The 26,285-nt window shown below is 48.3% G+C and overlaps 1 protein-coding gene across 1 annotated transcript in view; it reads right to left on the reverse strand.

Annotated features, from left to right (window-relative positions):
• The window catches only part of maml3 (mastermind-like transcriptional coactivator 3), a 58,608-nt gene extending 38,507 nt beyond the window's left edge, over positions 1-20,101 (reverse strand). Inside the window, exon 1 of the mRNA XM_084687156.1 lies at positions 18,992-20,101. Coding sequence (XP_084543282.1) covers positions 18,992-19,357 — 366 coding nt within the window. The 5' untranslated portion in view covers positions 19,358-20,101. The remainder of the gene's footprint in view (positions 1-18,991) is intronic.
• Between the last annotated feature and the right edge of the window lie 6,184 nt (positions 20,102-26,285).

Below are 26,285 nucleotides of genomic sequence, written 5' to 3' on the forward strand. Positions count from 1 at the left end.
GTGCTCAGTGATGTTCCGGTCCAGTGATTAGGATAAACACAGCACATGGTACAAGAGGAGTGGCCTGCCCATGCACATGCATCCGCCAGCCAATCCCAGAAGCCTGTGGGAGGAGTCAAACCCCAGACTGGCTTCATCCAGCTTCATAAACAAAACTGGAGCACTCTTCAACACTCTCAGTGTGCCGCTTCTGGTTCTCTTTTCCTAGAATTCAGTTTGCTTCCAAACTAAAAGCGAGTGCCGCCGTGTCTCTTTCCTCCTCCTTTTTCCATCTTTCTCTCTAAACAGATGGCCTCTGCGTGGCTCCCTCTGTCTCTAATGTTCTGTCGATCTGGGTCATGCAGTGCTATGGCTGCTGCTACTGGCGTTTGAGTGTGCGCATGTGTGTTTACAAAGCCTAAACACACATCATGCAGAAACCTCGAAAGAGCAAAGTCCAACTCGTGTGCGTATTTTGTGCACTCTCCTATTTCGCGTGCACAAACACACACCAATTAAGATGCCCAGGTTGGCTGGTGCTGAGAGGGCATTTCTTCTCTCTACGGCAGTGCTAGGTGTTCACCCTATCCTAGACAGCTAATGTATGGAGATCACTCATGGTCGAGCGAGAGTCTGTAATTACTGTAAATATGTGAACGTGTCAGCATTACTACAGCAGAAGAACCACACACACACAAATGAATGGCTACACACACACACACACACACACACAAAAGGACCCTCCAACCTCAGTATCTGACAGAGAGAGCACTTCGACACCAGCTTGAGGGACTTCCCTACACCCAACCCCCCCCCCCCCCCCATCATCTCATCTCGTGTGAGAGTGTGTGTAAGCCCGTGTGAGTGTGTGTGCTCATGTCTGAGACAGTGTTTGTTTACTGCTATGCCTCTGGGCAGCAATCTAAAAAAGAGCGATCAGGAGAGAGAGACTAATCTATCAAGACCTCTCTCTCCTTTCTTCTGTCGCTCCCTCTACCCCTCCTCCTATCACACGCTGTGGTGATCTTCATTTAATAAGAGGTCAGTCTGGCAGGTCCTTGGTTTGTGTGTGTGTGTGTGCGCGCACGCGCAAGTGTGGTGAGCCATACCTCACTATATGTAGACCCTCTCTCCCTTCCACTCTCTCCTTCCAATCTCTCCTTCCTTCTCGTATACAGTACAGACAGACCCTGTTATTACCTCAGTGTGCCAGTATTGATCTCTGGTGTGTGTGACAGTGTGTCTGAGTGTGTGTGTGTGTGTATGTGTGTCAAAGTGTGTGTGTGTGTGTGTGTCTGCGTGTGTTATTCTAAGACACAGACCCGTAATCTGAGTTAATCATAGTTATTGGGCATAGCGACCGTCTCTGTGTGGTTATTCCAGGTCTTTAGACACGAGCAGAAGACTGGCAGACACACACACACACACAGACACACACACACACACACTCAGACCCAGACACCAACTCTCCATGTCAGTCATGGAGACCAGACGTACACACAAACAACCTAATGAGCAGAGTGTGCATGGGTTATCGTATTGTGTCTGTGTGCTGGGACTGTTGGACACTGTCTACCATGGACATGAAGCTGAGAGGGAAAGAGAGAGGGGATGGACGGGGTAGAGGCGAGAGAGAAAAAAGAGGGAAAGAGAGAGGGAGGGAGGAAGAGTGAGAGACACAGGAAACAAATATCTTCTTCACTTTTTCTCGTCAGGTCAATTCTCTCTCTCAATTGAACTCTTCCTGCCTTCTCTCTCTCAGTTTTTTTGTTGTTGCTGCAGCTGATTTAAAACCAACCTCATTACCGCATGACGCCTGTCCACTAACAGTGTGTGTGCGTGCGCGTGTGTGTGTGTGTGTGTGCAGCTGTAAGGTTATGCCGGGGACTTGGCTCTGATTTGGAAAGATTACCCTGTGTACCCCCTCCTCTCCCCCCTCCACCTCCCACACACAAACACACAAAAACATCCAGCCATTTCATCCTCCTATAGCCTAAAGCAGTCATCGGTTCTCTGCTCAAGCAACACACATACACATACACACACACACACCCATCCACACACACAGCCATGCCAATATGGATAAGTCCTATTTGGCTGTACTGAGAAGGATGCATTTCAGGGGTAAATGACATCATTACCATATAAATGACTTCCAGCCAAACACATCTGCTAATGCTGCAACTACTGCCAGACACACACACACACACACACTCTCACACACCACTCACACAGAATACAGTGTGCACGTAATTCACATCAATACAGTCGACACAAAAACCCCAGTGGCCAATCAAAAAAATGCAACAATATTTGTTGTGGAGCTGGCACGTTAGCTTAGCATTTGGAGCTAACCCCCCCCCCCCCCCCCCTCCCTCCCCCCTCCCCCCAAGACCAAGAAAACAAATAGGGAAGTTATTTGGCTAGCGGCTCACTGGTTGGTATACTGTGACAGGACAGGAGTCACACTGTTCAATTGAACATAGGACTGAGGACAGCTGTGGGACTGGGGACAGCTGTGGGACTGGGGACAGCTGTGGGACTGGGGACAGCTGTGGGACTGGGGACAGCTGTGGGACTGGGGACAGCTGTGGGACTGGGGACAGCTGTGGGACTGGGGACAGCTGTGGGACTGGGGACAGCTGTGGGACTGGGGACAGATGTGGGACTGGGGACAGCTGTGGGACTGGGGACAGCTGTGGGACTGGGGACAGCTGTGGGACTGGGGACAGCTGTGGGACTGGGGACAGCTGTGGGACTGGGGACAGATGTGGGACTGGGGACAGATGTGGGACTGGGGACAGCTGTGGGACTGGGGACAGCTGTGGGACTGGGGACAGCTGTGGGACTGGGGACAGTTCTGGTGGACGACAGGAAGAAACAGAGGAGGTGGAGTCAGAGAGGGTGCAGGGAGATAAAGGGAGATGTATTGAAAGAGACATGCAGAGAGAGATATTGCCGGCAGCCTGCTCTCAACTAGCGACCATCTTTTGCCCTCACCCTGCTCCTCAGCCACCCCCAGACCCCCCCCCCCCCACCCCCAGGCCATAAACATTCACACGTCACATGCTATAGAACACAATACACACATGTGGCCTGCACAAGCATTTACACACACACACACCAGTGGCAGGCTTTGTTCCTGAGCAGGGACTGTGGAGTCTAAAGAAACTGGGAATGTGAAAACAGACACACACACGCCTCTTGGGCTACACTGTCCCTCCCAGACTTAACTCCATCACTTATTCATGAGACACAGCATTATAACAAGACTCTCCTCTTTCCCTCCTCCTCCCTCCCTCGATTCCTCCTAAATACTCATTACCACTGCTATGTATAAGGCAGGGACCTTGTTAGTAGATGACTGAAGCTGTGTGTGTGTGTGTGTGTGTGTGTGTGTGTGTGTGTGTGTGTGTGTGTGTGTGTGTGTGTGTGTGTGTGCGTGCGTGCGCACGTGTCAGTACTTCAAAGGGGACGCTGTTTCCTTTCAGTTAGTCACTAAGCCCCGTCTACACTTACACCCGTATAGTGTTTGCATGTGTCAAGCTACTACTATGACTCACCTGCATCAGATTCTTGTGTACAAGTGTGTGAGTGAGAGAGTGAGTTAGAGAGTGAGTCAGAGAGAGAGAGAGAGGCAGAGAGAGAGAGAGAGAGAGGCAGAGAGAGAGAGAGAGAGAGGCAGAGAGAGAGAGAGAGAGAGAGAGGAGAGAGAGAGAGAGAGAGAGAGGAGAGAGAGAGAGAGAGAGAGAGAGAGAGAGAGAGAGAGAGAGAGAGAGAGAGAGAGAGAGAGAGAGAGAGAGAGAGAGAGAGAGAGAGAGAGAGAGAGAGAGAGAGAGAGAGAGAGAGAGAGAGAGAGAGAGAGAGAGAGAGAGAGAGAGAGAGAGAGAGAGAGAGAGAGAGAGAGAGAGAGAGAGAGAGAGAGAGAGAGAGAGAGAGAGAGAGAGAGAGAGAGAGAGAGAGAGAGAGAGAGAGAGAGAGAGAGAAGGGGCATGTATGCTGAGATTGTCCACATGTGTCTGTGTGTTTTTCAGGGCATGTTTGTATGTGTTCCTGTGTCTATGTGTCAGGCAACATTGGAGCGTGTGTTTGTGGTGTGTGTGTGTGTGCCCTCAGCTAGAGCTGTGCCAGACTTTGTTATTAATTATTTTAGTCCTTATTAGGGGAACACGTTGTGCATATTCCCCTGGAGACATGTCATGAACGCCTTGTATTGTTCTGTGTGACATGCACCTCTCCTCCCTCCCTCCCTCCGTTCATTCTTCCCTCTCTCGTTCTCTCTTTCTCCCTCCCCCTCTCCCACTCACTCACACTCACTCTCTCCAAACAACCTCCCTCTCTCCTCCCACCTCTCTCTCTCTCTCTCTCTCTCTCTCTCTCTCTCACTGCTCTACTTCACCTTCTCAACCTCCCCATTCCTTCTTTTTCTTCATTCGCTCATTCTCTCTTTCCGTTCCACTGTAAGCAACCCCCCCCCCCCGCGCCCCCCGTCACTCATCCATACCGTCAATCAGTCTAAAAAACATTGTGTGTGTGTGTGTGTACCAACTGTAAAACAACATTCAGAATGCCTCTTCTCAAGAGCTGCCTCTCGCTTTTATCCTGGCCTCGGTCGCTAGGGCGATGCCTCTCCCCCCAGCTCACTCGAGCAGCCAATGAGACTATGAGGAGGCCATCCAGCTTCCTGACTCCTTAAAGAGACAGCGCACATTTGCAGGCAGAGAGTGAGAGACCGACAGAGAGGAGGCAGAGACTAGACTCACTGAGTCACGCAGTCCTCGAAACAAAAAGACTCCCTCTCCCTCACACACAAACACTTGCTCTCGTCTCTCAAGACACCCACGCCATCCACAATCTCACACGACATACTCGGGCACACAGGCACACAGATACACACACCCTCCCCACAGAGAAAGACTGTCACTCATTCAGACAAGACTTCTAATTGGCTTATAATACCCCCGTTACCATAGTGAGACCTACTAGCCCCCACCCCCTCTTGTCTAGTTACGTGGTTACTACGCTTCAGGGTAGGGTGCTAAGTGTGGGGGTTTGGTGTGTGTGTGTGTGTGTGTGGTGCAGAACCAGGTTCCCCTTAGGGAACACGGGGACACGTGTCTTTGTCTGTGGAAAAAAGAGGTGTGTTTGAAATGTGTGTGTGTGGGGGTGAGTGTGTGGGGGTGTGAGTGTGTGTGTGTGTGTGTGTGGGTAGGTATGAGTGTGTGTGAGTTCACCTCCGTATATCCACTGACCATAGATACTTCAAGATCAGGAGTGAGTGAACGAATACGTTTACGTTGGACAGGAAGTGATTAGCTGTCCTTTTAAGTGTGTGAGTGCGTGGGTGTGTGTGATGTGTGTCCTTTGAGTGTCGTATGGCTGCCCCTGCCCCATCCGTGTGGGTCAAAATTCAACACCCCCATAGAACACTTTCGAACGCTCCACCAAAACTCACGCACGCGCGCACGCACACACACACACACACACTTCCCTTTAGGTCCGCCTCCATCCTACTGACTCGGTCATTCAAATGTTCTCTTTGTCTGGTGTACGAGCAAGCGAGCGAGAGAGAGAGAGAGAGAGAGAGAGCGAGAGAGAGAGAGAGAGAGAGAGAGAGAGAGAGGTGGGCATAAATAGAAGGGAAGAAAGAGACAAACAAAGGAAGAGTGAGGGGAGAGACTCAACGGGAGAGAGAGTGAGAGGGAAAGAGATTGAGGGGGAGATAAGAAGACAGAGAGAGAGAGAGAGAGAGAGAGAGGGAGAGAGAGAGAGAGAGAGAGAGAGAGAGAGAGAGAGAGAGAGAGAGAGAGAGAGAGAGAGAGAGAGAGAGAGAGAGGGAGGATAAGTGACTGAGAGAGTGGAGATAAGTAGACAGAGAGAGAGAGAGAGAGAGAGAGAGAGAGAGAGGCCCCAGTGCTGCCCTGAACTCGTTTGATCCAGTTTGCCTCGCCAGGCGTTCCTCGAGATACATTCCTGTGGTTGGATGAGGCGCTGCCAGAGAGCGAGAACACGGGGGATAGAGAGAGCAACGGAGGGAGGGAGGGAGGGAGGGAGGGGCCAAGAGACAGCCAGGAGGCCAGAAAACCATGCAGAGTGAGAACACGGAAGAGAGGGGAGGGAGAGCAAGAGGAGAGAGAGTGAGAGGAGAGGAGAGAATGGAGAGGACAGAGGAGAGAGTGATAGGAGGGAAGGGAGGGAAAAGGGAGGAGAGTAGAGGAGACAGGGAGAGGAGAGAAAAAGCGAAGATAGTGAGAGAGGGAAAGGAGAGAGTGAGGAGAGGAGAGGAAAGATGGTGCATTCCCGGGAGTGACAGAGCTAACTCGAGAGTACAGCAAGTGCCCATAGTTACCTACTACTTAAGTTCACTAATCTCTCCCCCTCTCCCATGCTCTCCCCTTCTCTCCCTCCCCCTCTCTCATCCTACCAACCACCCCACCTCCCCCCTTCTCTCCCTCCCTGCATCCCTTTCTCTCTTCCCTCCCACTGAGAAACCTGACTCCTGCAGCCTTTCAAGTACCACGGCTGAAAACAACACACTGGACTGCTCTCGGAAAACAGAGAGACAAAACAGGGACAAGAAGAAGAGAGGCGGAGAGAGATTTAAGGGGAAAAGCTGACACATAAAAGACAAGAACTTTGTTTTCCGCTTCCTTTTTTCTTTTTGCGAAACAATTCCTGTGCTGTTGTTCCTGTGCTCCAAACGTCGAGTTAAGGAATTGCAACGTGACTAAATGGCCAATGTACAGCTGGAGAAAGATCTCTCTCACGCACACACACACACAAAGCCTTTCCATCATGTGTTTTACTTCCACATCTCCAAACACAATGCACCAAAATGGCGGTGGGAAACCCCCAGTCCGACCACGGAGAGAGGAGAAACCAGTCCACTGCGACGAAGAACGCGGCAAAGAATCAAAACGACGTAGCGTCCACTCTCGGATGAGGTTCGGGGGCGAGGCCTGAGGCCTGGTTTTGAGGCTGTTACTGCCTCTACGAAGGCCCACAGCAGGACGGGGTAAAGGCACCGGGGTTTCTGTGAAGCCTCGCAGCGCCGCATCTCTCCGCGGCTCTTCACCTCCGATAGATAGTGCTGACTCATCACGCGACCAGCCCGTCAGTCACACTTCCTGAACTGACCCCGCTTCCTGTACACAAACGCATGTACTTGTAGTCTTTTTTACGGCAGAATATTTAGTCAGCCGACCTATGTTGAGTCGCTTGGACAGGATCAGTCCATAAGAAGTAGACAGAGATGTTTGGAAGACATACTGTTGGTTTGAAATAGAAAGTACGGAAAGATGACAAGCTGAGATGCGTGTGTTCCGGACTGAGTGCTGCTGGGACAAGGATGCCCAAAGCATCATGGGAGCTGCCGCTTTCAGAATACGCCACACAGGCTGGAGGACTTACAGGAAAGAGGTAGACATTTAGATAGAACTCAGTTTCTTTTATAAAATAAAAAAAAAACGTTTAAAAAAAGAAAAGAGACTTTAACTTTGAACCTCTCCAAACAGCAAAGATGAGTCTGACCTGAGGAGAATGTTCACTCTGTCTCTCTCTCTGTCTTTCTCTCTGTCTCTCTCTCTGTCTCTCTCTCTGTCTCTCTCTCTGTCTCTCTCTCTGTCTCTCTCTCTGTCTCTCTCTCTGTCTCTCTCTCTGTCTCTCTCTCTGTCTCTCTCTCTGTCTCTCTCTCTGTCTCTCTCTCTGTCTCTCTCTCTGTCTCTCTCTCTGTCTCTCTCTCTGTCTCTCTCTCTGTCTCTCTCTCTGTCTCTCTCTCCTTCACCTGAGATAACCTCCTACCTATTCCTTGTTCCAGCCTGCACTGTTCTCTTGCTTCTTTTTGTCAGTTTCTCCCTCTCTCATCTTTGTCTTATATTCAAGTGTGTGTGTGTGTGTGTGTGTGTGTGTGTGTGGGGCGTGTGCCTATTGACCACCGTGGAGCAAATAGTGTGTGTGCTCTATGCCAAGTTCCAAAGAATGTTGACCCCACAAACAGAGATCGACACACAGGTCCCAGAGAAAGAACGTACACACACACACACCTATCAGTTCCTATCAGAACTCTTTACGTAAGTAGCACCACAGACTCGACCAGCTGACTGACAGGACGGGATACGGTTAAGCTCATTCACAAACACCATCACCAAACAATTAGGGCACATTCAACCAATCAGCTTCCAGGTCTGACCACCACTTCCTCGTTCTCCTCCTACCCCCCCTGAAGCGGGTGCTCCCGCTATCCCCACTGCTCTCCTTTCTTTCTCCTCACGCCTTCTTTGAGTCACCCACTTTCTCTCCACTTCCTTCTCCCCCTCTTGTCAAGTGACAGGTCAAAGGATGGCCATCGATTGTGTGTGTGTAAAGATGGGTTAATTGAGGGGATGAAGAAGATGGGTGGGGAGACAGGTCAATTACTGCAGGAAATGGATAGCAGATGTACATGAGTGTGTGTGTGTGTGTGTGTGGTGAGGATTGGGGGGTCGTCCCTGCTCTACCTTCCTTGAGGGCCTTTTTTTTTACGCATCCATAAAACGCCTGAACGGTTCCTAGACATGCCCCCCCCCCCCCCACCACCACCTGCTGTAGGCTCGTCTGGGCTCTCCTAACTTACCCGACACGACAACGTGCCCTCTTTTGTGTCCACACTCACTCTCCTAACCACCTCAACATCCCCCTGCCCCTCCCTCTCCCTGACCAACAGGCTCTCTTGGAGACCTAACACTTGCCCTGTTATTCTCCAGCACAAACACACATACACACACCCACCCTTTCCAGACCCTGACCTGTCCCCCAGGAGAGGGGGATGAAGGAAGCGATGGCTCCAATTAAATGAGTGCAGAGGTCCAGTCGCTATGGTGACAGCAGCCACGGCGCCTGCGAGACCTCTTTGAGCCCCTCCAGACTTGCGCGTGTGTGTGTGTGTTCAACCAAGCAGACCGTCTGATCACCTTCGGGCCCTAAACACACACACGCACACGTCTGTGGTTGGACAAGGGGTAGGCGGTAGGACGTGTTTGGAGAGGGGCCGAAGAAAAAATGAGAAGAGACAGAAAAAGAGGAAGGACACAAATAAATAAAACAGAGACAGAGACTGAGAGAGAGAGAGAGAGAGAGAGATGTAGATTGGCTGGTCAGAATAGATGACAGTGGACTGACATTTCAATCCTGTTATGTAAGACCAATCAGAAAGAGGTCTTACTTGTAAGTGTACCACATGTGTGTGTATGCCAGTGGCTCTGTGCGTTTGTGTGACCCGACGACTCGAGTCGTGTGTACCAGTAGATTGTGAGGTGTGTGTTTGTGCGTGCGTGTGTCACCCTGTGTCTTTAGTAGACTTGCCGTAATCCTCTTAGCCTATGCTGGGTGAGGCTCAGAGTGTGTATTATATAACCTCTCTAATCCAGCTCTGCAACAAGACGGACAGGACAGGACCATAACACACACACACCAGGAGTCTCACAACATCACTAGTCATGATGTGGTAGTGTTGTTTATAAACAGATTAATAACTGACAAGCAAATTAGGCCTACGGCCTACGATTGTCTTGGGGATGGCGAGATGGACAGAGAGATAGTGAGAGAGAGGGAGGGAAGAAGAGAGAGAAGGAAAGAGGGGAAGGCAAGATTGGAGGTATAAAATGCTCTCTCTCTCTCTCTACTCTTCCTTGCCTCGCATATTCGCTCTGTGTGAACTCATAACCTGAACATCCATCAAAAACATGCACTCCACTCTCTCAGTGCTCTCTCTCTGTGCCGTTGCTGGGGCAACAGTGGCCATCTTGCCGTGCCCGGTGCACATCACAGCGACCAGTCAGAGACGGAGAATGACAGGCAGCTCACTGCTCCAGGATATCTCAGAGGAGATAACTGGCACCAAGACTGCTGACACCATTTTAACCAGAGGAAAAACAAAATACCTGTGTCTGTTTAGCATTGCCACTGTTTGTTTGTTTTTGTCAGGGCCACTTGAATGAGGGAATATGCAGAATATAAACCTACACTACGTTGTCATTTGGCAGACTGGCAGGTTAGGCCTCGCTCACCAACGTTGGGAGTGACCAACATTACAACCCCCCCCCCCACCCCCCCACCCCCCCACAAAAAAAAAAACCCAGCTGAATGGACAATTTCATAATTTCAACATGATCCACACTCCCAAACTCCCAATTCCCATATCCCAAGTGGAATATAGGCCTTGGGGCAGTCACTTAGCCTCAGTAGGTGGTCACCCTTAGCTATCCCCCCCAGAGTCTGCTTAGGGCTGCCACTGAGCCAAAACACACACACACACACTCCATCACTCAATTACTATTCCCATTCACTTTACAAAAGATCAGTATGGATTGATATACTGATCATATGAGAGGAACAGAGACAAACAGACAGACACATGCACACACATAAGACTCTGCATGCCCTATATTATGAAATCGCAAGAAAAAAAAACACTCCATTTCCTTCTCATTTCCTCTTCGTCGCCCCCCCACCCCCCCCCCCCCCCCAACCACATACACACACACACACACACACAATTTCACTGCATCGCGGCACAAAATGGCCGCCCAGATGACAATGATAAATATGACACAAAATGGTACTCGGGTAAATATGACATTGCTCCACCTGGGTGCCTATAAAATAACTATACGCTTTGCTAGGCCTACGGGGGAATAACCCTGTACACAACTAAATAAAGGTTACTATGAATACTACAAAACTATTTTGTTTTGTAGTATTCCAAGTTTGGAATACTTTCTAATAAAGCTAGAGGAACATCAGCAAGAAGTCTGTAAATATTGGACAGACCACAAGACAAACTACCAGCCAGAAGAATGCTAACCACACCAAATGTACCGCAGCCCAAACTGCGTTGTGTGTCACACAATGGGAGACTGGAGTCCAGAAAATAAATGACTAAAATGTTGTGACGCCAGTCGCAACCTTGCTATGGGCTCTAACCTTGGGCTGAGTGCAACTGATCAGGGGTTGGAGCCAGATAGAAGAGCAGCGATGACCTGATCTAACCCAGGGCTGCATCAGGAGGAAGTGGTGCTGTCTGTCTGCAGCAGTGAGCACACAAGAGTCTGCATGCGCGCACACACACACAAAAAGACCTGTTTTGAAACCCTAGCGTAAAAACAATGTAGAAGATACACAGAGACACACAGTGTGGTACACTGGATGCAATCATAATGTCCCTAATAAAGCGACGCTGTTTTGCATGCGGGCCATCTTTCATACCTAGTCCTACATGCACCTCCCATGTGCCCATTTTCTCAGAATGTCTTCCATCTTATTGAGCACTAATTACAGGCTTAAAACATGTGGGCAATGGCAGTGTGCATATACACAAAATCACAGCAACCAAACACAGCCTAATTAGAGAGTGAAGGACACTGTAAATGAGTTGAAAGAGAAGGAGTAGGAGAAAGTGAGAGTGAGAGTGAATATGTGTGATTGAGAGAGAGAGCGACAGAGAGAGTGAGAGTGAGAGGGTGTTTGATTGGGTTAGATTTTTTTTATAATTACATGCATTGTTCCTTCACAGTGGACTTCATTGGCAACATTGTTTAACCTGAACATTCATGCCAATAAAGCATGTTGAATTGAATAGTGTTAGAGTGAAAGAGAGGAATTAAAAGTGAAGGAGGAGACACATGACGAGAGGATGAGAGTCATGGAAGAAATGTTGGGCTCCCCCAAACCTCCCTCTTTCCTTCTCTACCCGGCATCCCCTCTTTTCCATCTCTCTTTTCCCTTCCACCCGCCCTCCCCGTTACTTACTCACTACTGTGTTCTGTTACTCTCTCATTAGACGGCAACAGGCTGGAGAACTCTCCATCTGTGTCTCTCCCTCTCATTCTCCCTCTATTTTTAGCGCTCTCTTTCGTAGATTAGGGGTCTATTTTTAGTCTCATAGCTCTCGCCCAATCAGACAACCCATTTCAGGATGGGAGCGTCACAAGTACTGGGGCGCCTCCCACTTGGCAGCAAGCCCAACCCTCCCTCCCTCCCTCCCGTCCTTCGCTCCTCCCCCGTTTACCAAGCTCCTTCCCTCTTTTACTCGACCCTCCATTCCTCCCTCCCTCCCTCTCTATTGCTCCTCCCTTCACGTCCTAATGTTCAGTTTAGTCCCCTTTCTCTCCCCCTCCTCCCCCTCCCCTTCTTCTCTACAGGGGCTGTCTTGGCTCCTGGCCCACAGCTCCAGTGGAAACTTTACACACAGGAAAGAGACTCGCATACTACTCTTCCACTAGTGTGTATGTGTGTGTGTGTGTGTGTGTGCGCACGCGTGTGCGTAAACTGAATGTGTTAACAGTATTTGTTCAAATATAAGAGCCATAACTAGGGAAGAAGTCATTGAAAACTGGAGAAGGGAAAAATAAAAATATGCTACAACACCATATTAAACTTATCTCGGGCATGTTTTCTGTACCCTTATTAGTTATACAATGGTATGTACGTATGGACTATTGTTGTGCAAACATACAGAACACATACATTTGGTCTAAATTTACACAGAGCCATTTAAAGGAGATGGAAACATCCGTTCTTTATTCATTTTTAAGCCATATTTTTTCTTTTAAAAAGAGGACATTACATAATTCTCCAAATACTTCCTCTCGGAGCAGAGAGACGCCCGGTGTTTTAGCGCGAGCACACACTTGACATATCCAAGCAGACAGGCAGCCTGTTCGGGCTGTCTGCATCACAGTCGCCATGACAACATGGGGAGACAATTCGTAACAATATCCAGTCCCCCATCACTGACCAGGGAGAAAAGCCATCTTTCTAGAGCCTATTTCCCTATTGCGTGCTAAAACGGGACTACAATTATATTTTTCTTTTTACAACTAGCAACTGTTCAATTACCTTGCCATTTCTGGCCCTTGCCCCACACCTTGCCTTACCATCGACCCAATGTCATTTCCTTCCACAGTCCCTAGCCCCATGGAATAAGCAGCATGCTCATCTGTGGTTCTGCTCCTCTCCTACGGGCAATCTTGCCTCTAAAATATGGATGACAGCAAACTCCTCTTTCACATTCTCCCTCCCTCTCTCCTTCCCTCTATCCCTCCCTCCCTTTCTCTCTCTCACCCTCCCTCCCTCTCCCCCTCCCCCTCCCTCCCTCCCTCTCACCCTCTCACCCTTAGTTCCCCAGAGGCTGTCTCCAGTTTCATGTTCTTATCTCCATCTCACCCTCTGCATGCTTGCACTCTGATACAAACTACAAGTCCCACAATTCTCCTCGTAGTTCTGTTCCTATAGCGGATAATGACGTTCCAATCAAAATAACTCAAACTTTATTTTGTTTATTTTTTTAAGCTATGCCTAAATGTAACCTTGTACCAACAAATTTACCTCCACTAATGAGACCTGTGACCTGAATATGCCGAAAATGTTGAGGAGCATGCGTTGCAAGTCTCTCGTTTGTCTGTGGAAACACAGAGAGGGTAAAGCTTCAGTGGAACTCTGCCGGCATCCTGACAGACTGGAAGAAGAGGCAGCAGGAGAGAGACAGACACTCAGGAAGCCAGGGAGAGTGAGAGGAGAGCAGGGGAAAAAAGGGCTTGATGGAAAGAGATAGTGGGAGAGGAGGGGGGGGGTGGGTAAAGAAACTGAAAGTGTGTGTAGTGTGGAGCGAGAGAGAGATAGAAGGAGAGAGAGAGACAGAGAGAAAAAGATAAGAGAGTGTGTGTTTGGACAAGGCAGTCCTGTGCTGTTCCATGTTCAAGATTCTTATCTGCTCTATTTTAGGATGTATCCAGGAAGGCATCAACTGGGCCTAGCCAGAGAACCAGTCCCAAACTAAAGTTCAGGCGTGTGTGTGTGTGTGTGTGTGTGTGTGTGTGAGTGAATGAGAGGGGGGGAAGAAAGTATGAGTCTGCATATGTGTAGGACTACAGCTGGGTCAAAGGTCAAGCTCCAACCTCATCCCGGTAATGGGGCACTGTGGGATAGCTACACGTATCCACAATGCACTACTCTACACTTCACAATGGATCCGTTTTGATGCCTCTCTCCTCTGCCGGAATTTTCAGTTTGCAAATATGACCAAATCAGGCTAAAAGCAACAGGCTGGGACTCTTGTAAAGAGAGTTACTCTTTATAAGAGCTAAGAACTGAACAAGAGAAAATAAGACAAAGCTTTACACGGTGGAAGAAGTGGAGATGACCGACGTGTTCGCAGACCCACATTGGCCCTGTTGTATCATCGAACCAATTAACTTCACTTCCTGCACCAAGCCTGCTCGTATCATCGAGAAGGGATCTCTAAACACAACAGAAATTCCGCTGAACCCCTCCCATCCAAAAACAACCTTTATGGTGTCGGTCTAGCTCGCTCTGTCCGTCCCTCGCTCCCCCTCTCTCTGACACTCTCCTGTGTCCACACTCTCTCCTATCTCTCTTTTCATATTGTCAAACGCAGGTTCATCAGATCAGATGTTTTCTCAGGGAGCGCTTTTCTGCCGTGCGCCTACTGTAGCCCAAATACTCAGCCTGGTGCACTAATGGCTATTGATGCAGCTGAGGGCCAAACACACACACAGGCTTTCAATGTGGCTTGCCCTGTACAAACAAATGCACGCGCACTTTCAGCGCCCGCACTATTGCTTGCCTTGGGCACGCGGGAAGATTCATAAATATTTGATGGCAGTGGATCGATAAGGAGATATGGGTATGGCCATGTCGAGCAGGAACAGAAGTCATGCCACAAAGGGAGAGGGTCACACACAGCCTCGTTGATACTTATGAACAATGTCCCCCTCATACAATAAGATGGGTTAAAACAGGTGAGCTCAAACCTGCTGAGCAGCGTTCAGTTGTTTACTGTGGGGTAATACCTCAGCGCGTGTGAGTGAGTGAATGTGTGTGTGTGTGTGTGTCAGGGCTACCTGAGCTCGTGGAGTAATTCCCTCTTAGAGGCGGATTTCTCCTCGCCAGTCGGCAAGGCTGGGAGCGGTTTAGAGGGCTTAGCCAGGTAGGATGAGTCGCTGTGAACGAGGGATCACCCAGGGAAGGGAGGAGAGGAGCAAGTGGCAGTCAACAGGAAAAGGAGAGTGAGGTGTGATGAGGGTTGAGAGAGAGAGCGAATAAGAACTCCTGTTAGGGGGTGACCTGACTAGGACTGTGCTTTACTTGCAGCGGGGAGAATGTCCATTTAATGAGCGTCACATGATGTCGAGCTGGAACAGGGAGGTGTTTGTAAACCAGGGTCTAAATGTTGCGTGGGGGAGATCATTCCAGCACACAACTAATACACCTTATTACATACAGACTACGTTACAGGGGAGGAAAGAAAATACTTCTAGAGACAACCACAAGATCTGACTCACTGGATCTAAGATTCCACTAAACAAACCATGTTGATCCTCTCTCACACACAAGAGCTGGGCCAGGATAGGCCAGTCATATAGACTCTTGTTTAGCTTCCACATCTCCCTCCGGGCAAAGCTTATGTTGACTGGGTCCACCCTTCCTCATGCTACACAGTGTGTGTGTGTGTGTGTGTGTGTTTTCAATACAACAACTCCAAGAGGATATATACTGCCTACAGACATAATAAAGAACAGAGGTTATTGAAAGGGTAATGGTATGTGGGTATACATGCATGTGCGTGCATGTGTGGATAAATGAATTTGTGTCAGGTATCTAAGAGTACGTGCTGGAACAGAGCAGAGAGAGAGTAGGCCTCATCATCCTTCTCTAGCGCACACACACACACACACACACACACACACACACACTAGATAATCCTCATATGAACCTAACCCCACCCCAATATGTATATCACAGGCAGATGGACAATACACACACACACACACACACACACACACACACACAGTAGTGGAGTAGTTGTGCAGAAACCCAGTGGGCCAGGGGATCTCTAGAAGCGAACTAACATCCTCATTTATAATTAACATGCATTGTGTGTGTGTGTGTGTGTGTGTACGTCTCGCCTTCTCATTGAGAGGGATGAGAGAGCGGCGTGGCTTCACCACCAGCCCGACATCAATAATGTAAGGTGATCGCTCTCAGATGCTACGCTAGGCGACAAGGCTCAAGTCGGCCTGCTAGCAGGTACGGTGCGTGCACACACAAGTGCACCGACAGGAACGTTGTATAAGAGACAGACAGACACGCGCTCACACAAGACAGTTGGGCTCTGAGCATGTGTGTGAGTCTGCAGGACATGTGAACATGTGTGGGTGGAAGGGAATGTGGTCACAAAGCTGGCTGAAATTAAAAACATCCACACAGAGAGAGAGAGAGAGAGAGAGAGAGAGAGAGAGAGAGAGAGAGAGAGAGAGAGAGACAGAGACAGAGACAGAGACAGAGACAGAGACAGAGACAGAGACAGAGACAGAGACAGAGACAGAGACAGAGACAGAGACAGAGAGAGAGAGAGAGAGAGAAATCTAAACACAGCTTTAGGACCCCGTTGTGAGAGTTTGGTGAGGCAAATACCTCGTCTTGTTTCTGTGTGTGACGTCACAATCGTCGGCATCACAGAGAGAGAATGTGTGTGTATGTGTGTGTATGTGTGAGCTACATGCTAACTCACTGGGTTAAATATAGAGCTGGGCATCGGTCCCAGACTACATTAACAATGCCACAGCACCAGTACTGACACTACCATCGCACCACTAATGTTGAAACCAGAGACAAGGGGAGGGCCTGGGGAGGGAGGGATGGTGGGAGAGGAAGGAAGGAGGAGGGAGGAGAGGAAGGGAGGGAAGGCCTCAGATTCATGAAACTCAGCCACCCACACCTCAGCCCCTCTGCCAAAAAAGAAAGGGAGAGCTCCTCTCCAAGCAGTACAACATTGTGTGTGTGTATGTGTGCACACGTGTTTGTGTCATTCCTTGCCGAAACATCTGCCAAGGAAAGAGGATTTGAGCACAAAGCAGACTCCGTCCTGTGCTACTGTGCTTTTGTAGTGTTTGCTTGACCATGTCCGTAAACATGGAGCAGACACAGACTAGCGCCACTTGCCCTTGATTGCGTACAATAATAAAAGTGTTTTGTGAGAGAGAGAGAGAGAGAGAGAGAGAGAGAGAGAGAGAGAGAGAGAGAGAGAGAGAGAGAGAGAGAGAGAGAGAGAGAGAGAGAGAGAGAGAGAGAGAGAGAGAGAGAGAGAGAGAGGGGAGAGAGAGAGAGGGGGGGAGGGGGTGAGAGTGCCTTTCTCTAGACAAAATAAAGGTAAATGAATCTGTAACTAAATAAATGATGTGTCACTGTTGTTACACTTTAAAACATGTAAACGAGTGTCCAGAGTATCTATAGATGTATCACAACAAAAAGACCCAAACCGATTGGATCTTCACAAGTTCCATATCAACAACAAACGTTATGCATTCACTTTGGGCCAACAGATATGATCTGGATTCAAACTGTTATTCTGCTCGACAGTATTTGGGTTCATCAGGACATCCTACAACTCATTAGTAGTAAGAGTGTAGTATGCCAAGCACTAGTATGGGAGTGCTGGGGATGACCGACTGAGAAGAGGTCCCGAGGAATCCTCACACATACACACTAATAGTATTTTCATAATTACAGGTTAGTCCTGCTTCGTCGTGGGTGTGTCACAGGACCGATTAGACATGCAGTCCTGTAACAGGAGTAGCTCTGCTCAGCCCTAAACAGCAGTGGACTTCGTTTGTTACATCTACGATGTGTTTTTTTTTTTTTTTTACCGAGGCAGCCTAGTACTGCGACTATACGGCCATCTAGCTGTAGAGGCGTCGTCTTGAGATAGAGCGGAGACGAAAAAATGGCGCTACTGTGTCTTTAAACCGTAATCCCTTGATTCTGAGCATTTGTTGCCTACCAGCTAATGGGCGGTGCGGTTTAATGTCCACACGAAGCGGTGGGAGGTCTTTTTCTATTACAATCGCAGCCGCCTCAGTACCGTGGCTCTTGAAAAACGACTGAGCTTGCTACCTATGTCGCTTTCAGAAATTAGAGAGTGCCACCGACTTTCTGCTTAGCATTTCAAAGGAGCAATTGGCCACTGCAACAACAAAAGAATGTCGGCATTCCAGCCGACTAATTCGCTGTTGATTCTTCTCTCCCCTTGCAGGAAAAAAGACTACACTCTGATCAGCTAGCTGTGCATGCGTGACCCGGGGCTCTAAAACCAACATACAATCCATAGTGACAAGATACGCTAGTGTGTCTTTGTGATCCTTTGTTCCATATCCCGGGACCAGAGCCTCATCATAGTACGTGTCTGTACCCATTTCAGTCAAAAGAACATGACAATAAGACAAAATCTGAAAAACATTAGACGTAGCATAAAGGCTACTATCTGGTCTGTGCTAGGCTACATACAAGGGAGCTGGACCTCCACAGCCATATTATGTGCTAACAATTTCCCCCTCCGTTCGTTCCTCCCCCGACACTCCCTTTAAACTTCAGACTTTAGACCCTCGTCTTGGATGAGTACCTGTCTTTCAGAAATAATGTTCAGTTCTGTATCAGTCTAAATATATGCAACAGTTCGAGATCCATGCGAACTACATTGAACACTTGGTGTTTTTTATGATACCATGTTGCTGTTTTGAAAAGAAACATTTACAAGTAGGCCTGTGGTGCTTTCTCGTCCACCTAACAGTGGGCTATGCTTAATATCTATTCAAAAGTCTCAACAAACTTAACGAGTTTTCAAAGTCCAAGAGTATTTAGAGGGCTGGCAAATCTCAAAGCAACAAAAAGGGCCACCCCCTACAAAAAACTTTCAATAGACTATAGTCATTTCCGACCAGTAACTGACTTCCCTGTAGTTTGTAACCAAAGTGAAAGTTAGTGTGTCTCTTTACAAACATGCTTGCTGAGACTCTTGTTTTGAATAGATGGGACTTTTCGTAGCTACTGCCAAGTGTAGAGAAAATGTTACCGTCAAACTTTTCTGAGCAAGGGACGGGAGTGCTAACAACCCCATGCTGCAATAGCGAAGGAGGGGGGTGTAGCTCAAATGTTGGCTGTGATTGTTGGTACTGCTTACCGCTATGAGAGTGTTATTTCTTTGCTCGGTAGTCGAGGCCGAGTCGGGGTCTTGTTGTTTACTTTGCTGCTTGGTGTTGGCGGATTTCTTCGCCCTCTGCTCCAAGCTCCGCTGGTAGAGACTCACGGTCTCCCTGCGCTCTATCTCCAACTGCTCGGCGTGAGCTTGCTGGTATCTGTTCTCGCAGTTGACATGGTGTCTCCGGCAGCCCTCTATCCGCTGCCGTAGCCTCTCGACCACTGTGCTGTGTTTCGGAATGCCCACATTGTTAGAGTTTCCACTCGGGTTGATGCCGCTGTTCATGGCATTGTTATTGATGCAAATGCTACTGCCGTTGGCGGCAGCGGGGGATGCAAAGTCCCCCATCCTCTAGCCAAAGGGCTGGTATTTTGGAAGAACTTTTCCCAAGCACCCTCACCTCGTTCAGATTGTTCCACAGGGGTGAGAAGGTAACTAGCTTGTTCAGAGACAAGAGAGGGGGGATTCAAAGGACAGTAGCAAACGGTGACCGATGCTGCTTCCCTCCGCCGGGACAGTACGTGGAGGTTCCACCATTCAATACTGTTTACAACAACATCGTTCTCGATCCTGAAAACAGGTAACAAAACACCCCTAGCGTGGGTAGAGCTTGCTATGCAGCCGGTCCACACTTCAATACCGCCGCAACACTTTTAACTCCAAAGGAAACATCCGGATATTAGGCTACAAGCGGTCATCACTCATTCACACAACAACCCGACGTAGCGAGCTCGCCGTTTTATTGTGTTGTCCTTTGAGAAAAAGTTTTGCTGTCTGAAGCGAACGGGCTCCGGAGTTGCTCCGTGAACTTGCATCTCATTGGTTTGGTCGGTAAAAATCCCTGTCCGGTAAAAAGGTTTGCGTAGAGTCCAATCGTCCCGGTCCGTATCAAGGGACGCGAACGGAAATCCTAGAGACGCCGTGATCTCGGCTCGTCGCTAGAAGCTGCTGCCTGCCACCATCACAATAATCAAGTCCTCTCCTCCATGCCAGCGGAGTGATATCAGGACAAGAGTTGAGTAAAAACCAGCTAGAGGCTGTGAGTAGCCCGACGGCGCGGAGGAAAACACGGAGTAGAAGTGTTTGTCGCTGGATTAGGAGTGGATTGAAAACCTACTGAAATCCCGAGCCTACCATCCAAGCCGTCTTGTAGGTGTCCTCGTGGACCAAAATTAATTATCTCATCAACTGCCTAAGCATTCGAATTGACATGTTTTTTCATGTAAATAAAAAATAACATATAATTGAAGCTCTAGCAGAACTGGTGGGATCAGAACCTGTACCAGTAAAACATACACACACACACAGACACACACACAGTGAGTTTATTTCAGAGCGGTGTAGTGTTAGACTTCACTCTTTATTTTTTGTACGCTGTGTCATGTGGGAGTTCTGAGTTCCATCTCCGACTGTTCCGGCCATATGTGTTCCCCGTCTTTCTCTCGCATTCACACAAACACACACACAGGCACACACACACAGTCATCACCACCATCAGTGATGACATGTACAGCATGTGGATGCTTGCATTTAATTGTGATTGGTGCTGTTTATTATCACTTCTGCTTATACTTGAGGAACATTACAGAATTATATTCGTCACAGAAAGAAGCCAGTCACACACAATCATTGTATATGCAAGTGTTAATGCATGTGAATGTGTGTTTGTGCCCAAGTGTTAATGTGTGTATGTTTGGCTATGTTGCCCATTCGAAATGCCTGCGGGGCAAATTCTCCCAGGAAGAGATAGAGGAAGGCAGACAGGAAATGGACCCGAGGCATGTTGAAACTCGTCCTCCTCTGACCCTACTGGTCACACATTACAGCCTTCACCCAACAGGAGAAGGCAAATAACATATAAAAAAGGATTACCAGCGATGTCACGTGGCTACAGAGAAGAGAATGATCATCTCTAATAGTCTAATAGTTCCGGATTCAATATTAATTTATGGACTTTGTTAGTTTGTTTTACATCCCCCGTGGTTGCAGCCATTACTGGCAATTATGATGTCACACATTGAAACAGAACATGTTTACCTAAGCCAACACTACTGTTTGTCAGTTCCACAATCTTCGTGAGTGTGATATCATAGATAGAACTACTTTGTGTGTTTCTTCCTCTGTTTCTTTCTCTTCTTCAGGGCGCCTACACACGATCAGCGTTAAAACAGCTCTGCGCCGGCTGTGCCATTGTTTTGCTATGGGGAGAGTGGGGACTCCCAACGATAAGAAAACCGCAGGAAATCATCCTCTTCTTTCTCTTTGCCTCTTCCCCTCTGTGTCTTGTCAGTGTTCTAAAACTTTTGGATTGTGCTACCTTTCCATTGTGACAGCACAATGAAAACAACTGCAGACCATCGCCACGAGCCACCCAGACCATCGTCTTGTCTGTAAACTATTTCTGAAGATTTCATCACCACCTACCGTCAACAAGACCTCTGAGCATCCTGCAAAGTGCAGTCATGGCAGTCCACAGAGGGAACTGACTTGAGCATCTGTCTTACTTTGAACAGACCAGTTACTGACATAAAAGTGTGTCTGTGTGTACGTGTGTGTGTGAACGTATGTGTGGGTGTGGTTGTGCATGTGTGTGTCGCTGTAACTGGTGCTGCTGCCCAGTCCAGTCGGCTTAGCGCAAAAGGAATGACCGGAATGTTGTTGTCTGCTCGCACACACACACACACACTCACACTCCACCCCCACACATCTCTGACTCCAACAGCACAAATGGACACCAGAAGCCCCCCTCTCTCACCCCTGGCCTTTCCCCTGCACAGAGTTCTCTCAGGTTTTGCCTTAAATCACAATATCTACTTGATGTCTCATAAGTGACGTCTGTGTAGACCTTATGTAATGACATTCCATGACTTCATTTTCTTACAGTTTACAGTCATTGGCTAAGTACTACACATTGAATCTTCATGTGATGATATGTCCATTCATTATGTTGTGTATTAATAGCAATTCTAAATGTGGACTGTGACCTTACATGGTCTTTCTCTGGTTTGGTAGTGTGAAATCAGTTTCTTTTTATTGTATCTCTTCATGAAGGGGGATAATAAAGGATTATTTTAAAATATGACACAGGGAAAGTTTCTAATCTCTCCCTCTCTCCCTCTCCCTGTCTCTCTCTGTCCCTCTCTCTGTCCCTCTCTCTGTCCCTCTCCCTGTCCCTCTCCCTGTCCCTCTCTCTGTCCGTCTCTCTGTCCCTCTCTCTGTCCCTCCCTGTCTCCCTCTCTCTCTCTCTGTCCCTCTCTCTGTCCCTCTCTCTGTCCCTCTCCCTGTCTCTCTCTGTCCCTCTCTCTGTCCCTCTCTCTCTCCCTCTCTCTGTCCCTCTCTCTGTCCCTCTCTCTGTCCCTCTCCCTGTCCCTCTCTCTGTCCCTCTCTCTGTCCCTCTCTCTGTCCCTCTCCCTGTCCCTCTCCCTGTCCCTCTCCCTGTCCCTATCCCTGTCCCTCTCCCTGTCCCTCTCCCTGTCCCTCTCCCTGTCCCTCTCTCTGTCCCTCTCCCTGTCCCTCTCCCTGTCCCTCTCTCTGTCCCTCTCCCTGTCCCTCTCCCTGTCCCTCTCTCTGTCCCTCTCTCTGTCCCTCTCCCTGTCCCTCTCTCTGTCCCTCTCTCTGTCCCTCTCTCTGTCCCTCTCTCTGTCCCTCTCTCTGTCCCTCTCTCTGTCCCTCTCTCCCTCCCTCGAAACTGCAAGTGGCAGCTCGGATCTAAGACCGATTAGAGACCGCAGATAGAGTGCGGCTCTATGAAATGCAATTCTTGTATGAAAAGTGCTATATAAATAAAGTCTTACTTACTTACTCCCTCTCATGACTCACAGGCGACCTGACAATGCTTCTCTCATGGTCGTGCCGGTTTGTCCACTCACAACTGCAGGTGTAGAGGGTGAGAAGTGAGTTTACAAAACAGGCAAGTACGTACACACACTAAACATACAAACACCCATGCGTGCACACACACACACAGTAGAAATGCATGTGTAAGGAGGCTATGTTGAAAGAGTGTTGTGAAAAGCAGAGGAGCACATTATGAAAATAAATAGGTGAATAACATAAACAAAACAAAAAATAAATAACCATAAGTTATTCAGGATCAGTAAAAATTTAGCATTTATTGGGCACTATGACACTTCATTGTCATTCAACTAATACATGTTTGTCAAGGATCCCATATATCTAAAATACAGTAAAATGTAAGCTGTATAGCTTTTTTTCAAGCAATGTAAAAATGGGCGTCACGGTTATGGACGCTTAAGTTCCAAACGATATCCTCAGAGAAGACAAGAATGTTCTCTCTATAGACAGTGAAGAGGTCTGTCGGGAGCGATGACCCAGCGCTAACTAGCGGGAGCTCATGGCAGATCCTTCAGTTTAGCAGTAGACAGTATGGCACTAATCCCCCCCCCCTCCTCAATTACGAGCCCACACCCTCTCTGTGATTACCAAGGGGGACTCCCCTGCCTCTCCTGCCCAGGCCGAGGAACCGCTGTCTGGGGTAGCTGTGTACGGAAGGCCCCCTACCTTACTGCCAGGTTGCTGGTCGGTTGCATTAGAGCCTCTAAATATTTAATGTGCCCGCCGGTGCATTAGAGGCCAGTAAAGAGAGAATCAATGAAGCTGATATATTGACTATCCACAGGGAGAAAAGGGGGAGGGAGGGAGAGAGAGAGAGAGAGAGAGAGAGAGAGAGGGAGGGAGGGAGAGAGTGGAGGGGGGGAGGGAGGGGGGAGGGAGGGGGGGAGGCAGAGAGAGAAAAAGAGAGAGATACTGCCATCGCCACTACCTCTCACGCACTGCTAAGGAATACTAATACCCTTTTCATGTTCACGGAAAGGGAGGGAGAGAAGGAGACGAGGTACAGAGGAGAGTGGGACCTGCGTGAGGGCCGTGCTGTGTGCATGTGTTTTTTGAGCTATGGCGTGTGTGTGTGTGTCTGTTGGGGGATGGCAGGGGCCAGGGTGACTCACAGCCATGGTATTCCTGCATCATTTCAGTCCCCCGCCAACCCCCCCCCCCCCCCCCCCATCTTATTCTCTCTACAATACACACACACACAAACACACACACAGAAGAGGTCTGTGGTGTGGAAGAAGTGACAGGCGTCGTGATTTCTCTCTGACAGCAAAGGGAGTAAGAAGAGAAGAGGGAGAAACAGACAGACAGACAGACAGAGAGAGAGAGAGAGAGAGAGAGAGAGAGAGAGGCATTGCATGTGGCCCCCTCAAAAAATCATTTGTCTGCTTAAGCAGGAGCATTTCAGTAATTTAAAAGAAACTTTTATCCAAATCAACTTACAACTTACAAAGTAGATTTATAGAATTCAGCTGAACAGACTGCATTTTATACCACCCAGACCAACAGATGTAATCTGTGAGTGTGCATACGTATGTATGTGTGTGTGTGTGTGTGTGTGTGTGTGAGTGCTTCCTCCTGTGCCTCTGCGGCCTGGCCAGTAGACTGGTGTGTCTTGCGATAAATGTCGCTTTGCCCTCCGTAACAGCGTACCATGGAGGAATGCTTTTGTTTCGCACACAGTCTGGTCAAACCACCACACCACAGTGTTTATCTAGTGTCACCTCTCACAGCATGCAGTCCTCCAATGTTTCAAACTCTGGGGTTGAGAACAACAACCACACAACCCCTCCATGGGACTGAAGAAAAATGCCCAGAACCTTCTGCCTGATCAGCTGTTTTGGAGAAAAGAAGAAAAAAAAAGAGAGAAAACAATAGCTTTTTTGCTAACTTCTTGTGATACCTGGTTGGAAAACACTGGGCTTGTTTATGAGGAAGGGATTATGGAGTGTTGATTGAGCAAAGATGTTGAATTGGAACTATGTCTTGAGAGAGGTTGAACCGTGTTGACAGTTTTTGCTTTGAAGAAGGACATGGTGGAGGTGGAGCATAGTGAGGAACAGAAAAGTAGAACAGGAGCCAGTGTAAATATCCCAGCCTCCCTGGCCCCTTCTCCACCCCCGCCACACACACACAAGCTCTCTCACACACATTCAAACACAAGCTCAAGCGGAAAACGTACACACGCACAGACACACACACCAGCTCCCTCACACACATTCAAACACGATCATGCTGATGCAGAAACGTACACACGTACAAACACAGATTAACACATCCTTGTGTCATCAAAACAACTGACGCTGGGTAATCATGCTAATGAGCAGATAATGAAATGCATGCGGCCTCTCTCATTAAGAAGCTCCATATTCTCCCTTTTAAAGATATGCTAATTTCACAAACACTACACGCACACATACTCAGACTCACGCACGCACTCACACAAAAGAGTTCTCAGGCAATAAGACAATAAGACATTAGGCGTTTCCATTTAATATGACCGTCTGATCTACATTTCCCAAGTGTTCACCAGGACAGACAAACTCCTTGAATAGTAATCACTGTACTTAAAATGCATAATGTTAGTGTACAAACCCCAACACACAAGAGTGCCTTTTGCATCTTTTGTTTATATGTTGGAGTGGATGGACTGTTCTCACAGCACAGAGATTGAATATCAGAATTGTGTCGACTCGATCTTCTGACCTCACCAAGGCATCGTGATGTCACTGTCGTAAAGTTGTTTTTTGGCCAGACGGGGTTAGCACCAAGAGGGCACTCAATGATGTCACGACCACAAACACACCTACACACCCCCTTGCAAAACCCTTCTAATTCCAAAATTACTGTTTTCCCCTTTTTGTCAAGTCACAGTGATATCAGACAAAAACAAGACACTCGGTGTTCCTTAACAGAAACATCGGCTTTAGAGCTAAAAACATCAGTTTCTTATACCACAGGAACATTTCAAGCTGCCAATCCAGCCACAACAGGTGGTCCAAAAGGTTTACAAAATGACACGAATGTAAAAAACAAAACACGAACAACCTTATCAGTTCTCCGCTTACTTTGAACTCAAAGAAGAAAATAACATTTTGTGCCAAACCTTCAGAAAGCAAAAAGCAATTCAACACTCAGGCAACTCTCCACAACTCTGCAAAGTATTCTTAGGTGAGTGTGCCTGTCTCCTCTCTTTGCAGAGTGTGTGTAAGACTGTTAGTGGGATGAGAAAGAAGCAGGAAGAATGGACTGAGAGAGAGGGAGAAGAGAGGAGAAGTGCAGGGGTGAGAAAAGGCTGGTGAAGGAGATCGTAAAGCAACACTAGCTTTTCACGGTTTTTGACAAAACGTGGAGCAGAGTAGATTGGATCACTGGAGAATGGACGGATGATTGATTACTATGTGGGGCACAAACAACCCCCCCC

This window comes from Hypomesus nipponensis, chromosome 22 (genome assembly GCF_054491055.1).
Source record: "Hypomesus nipponensis isolate SF chromosome 22, ASM5449105v1, whole genome shotgun sequence".
In the NCBI taxonomy this organism is placed as follows: Eukaryota; Metazoa; Chordata; class Actinopteri; order Osmeriformes; family Osmeridae; genus Hypomesus; species Hypomesus nipponensis.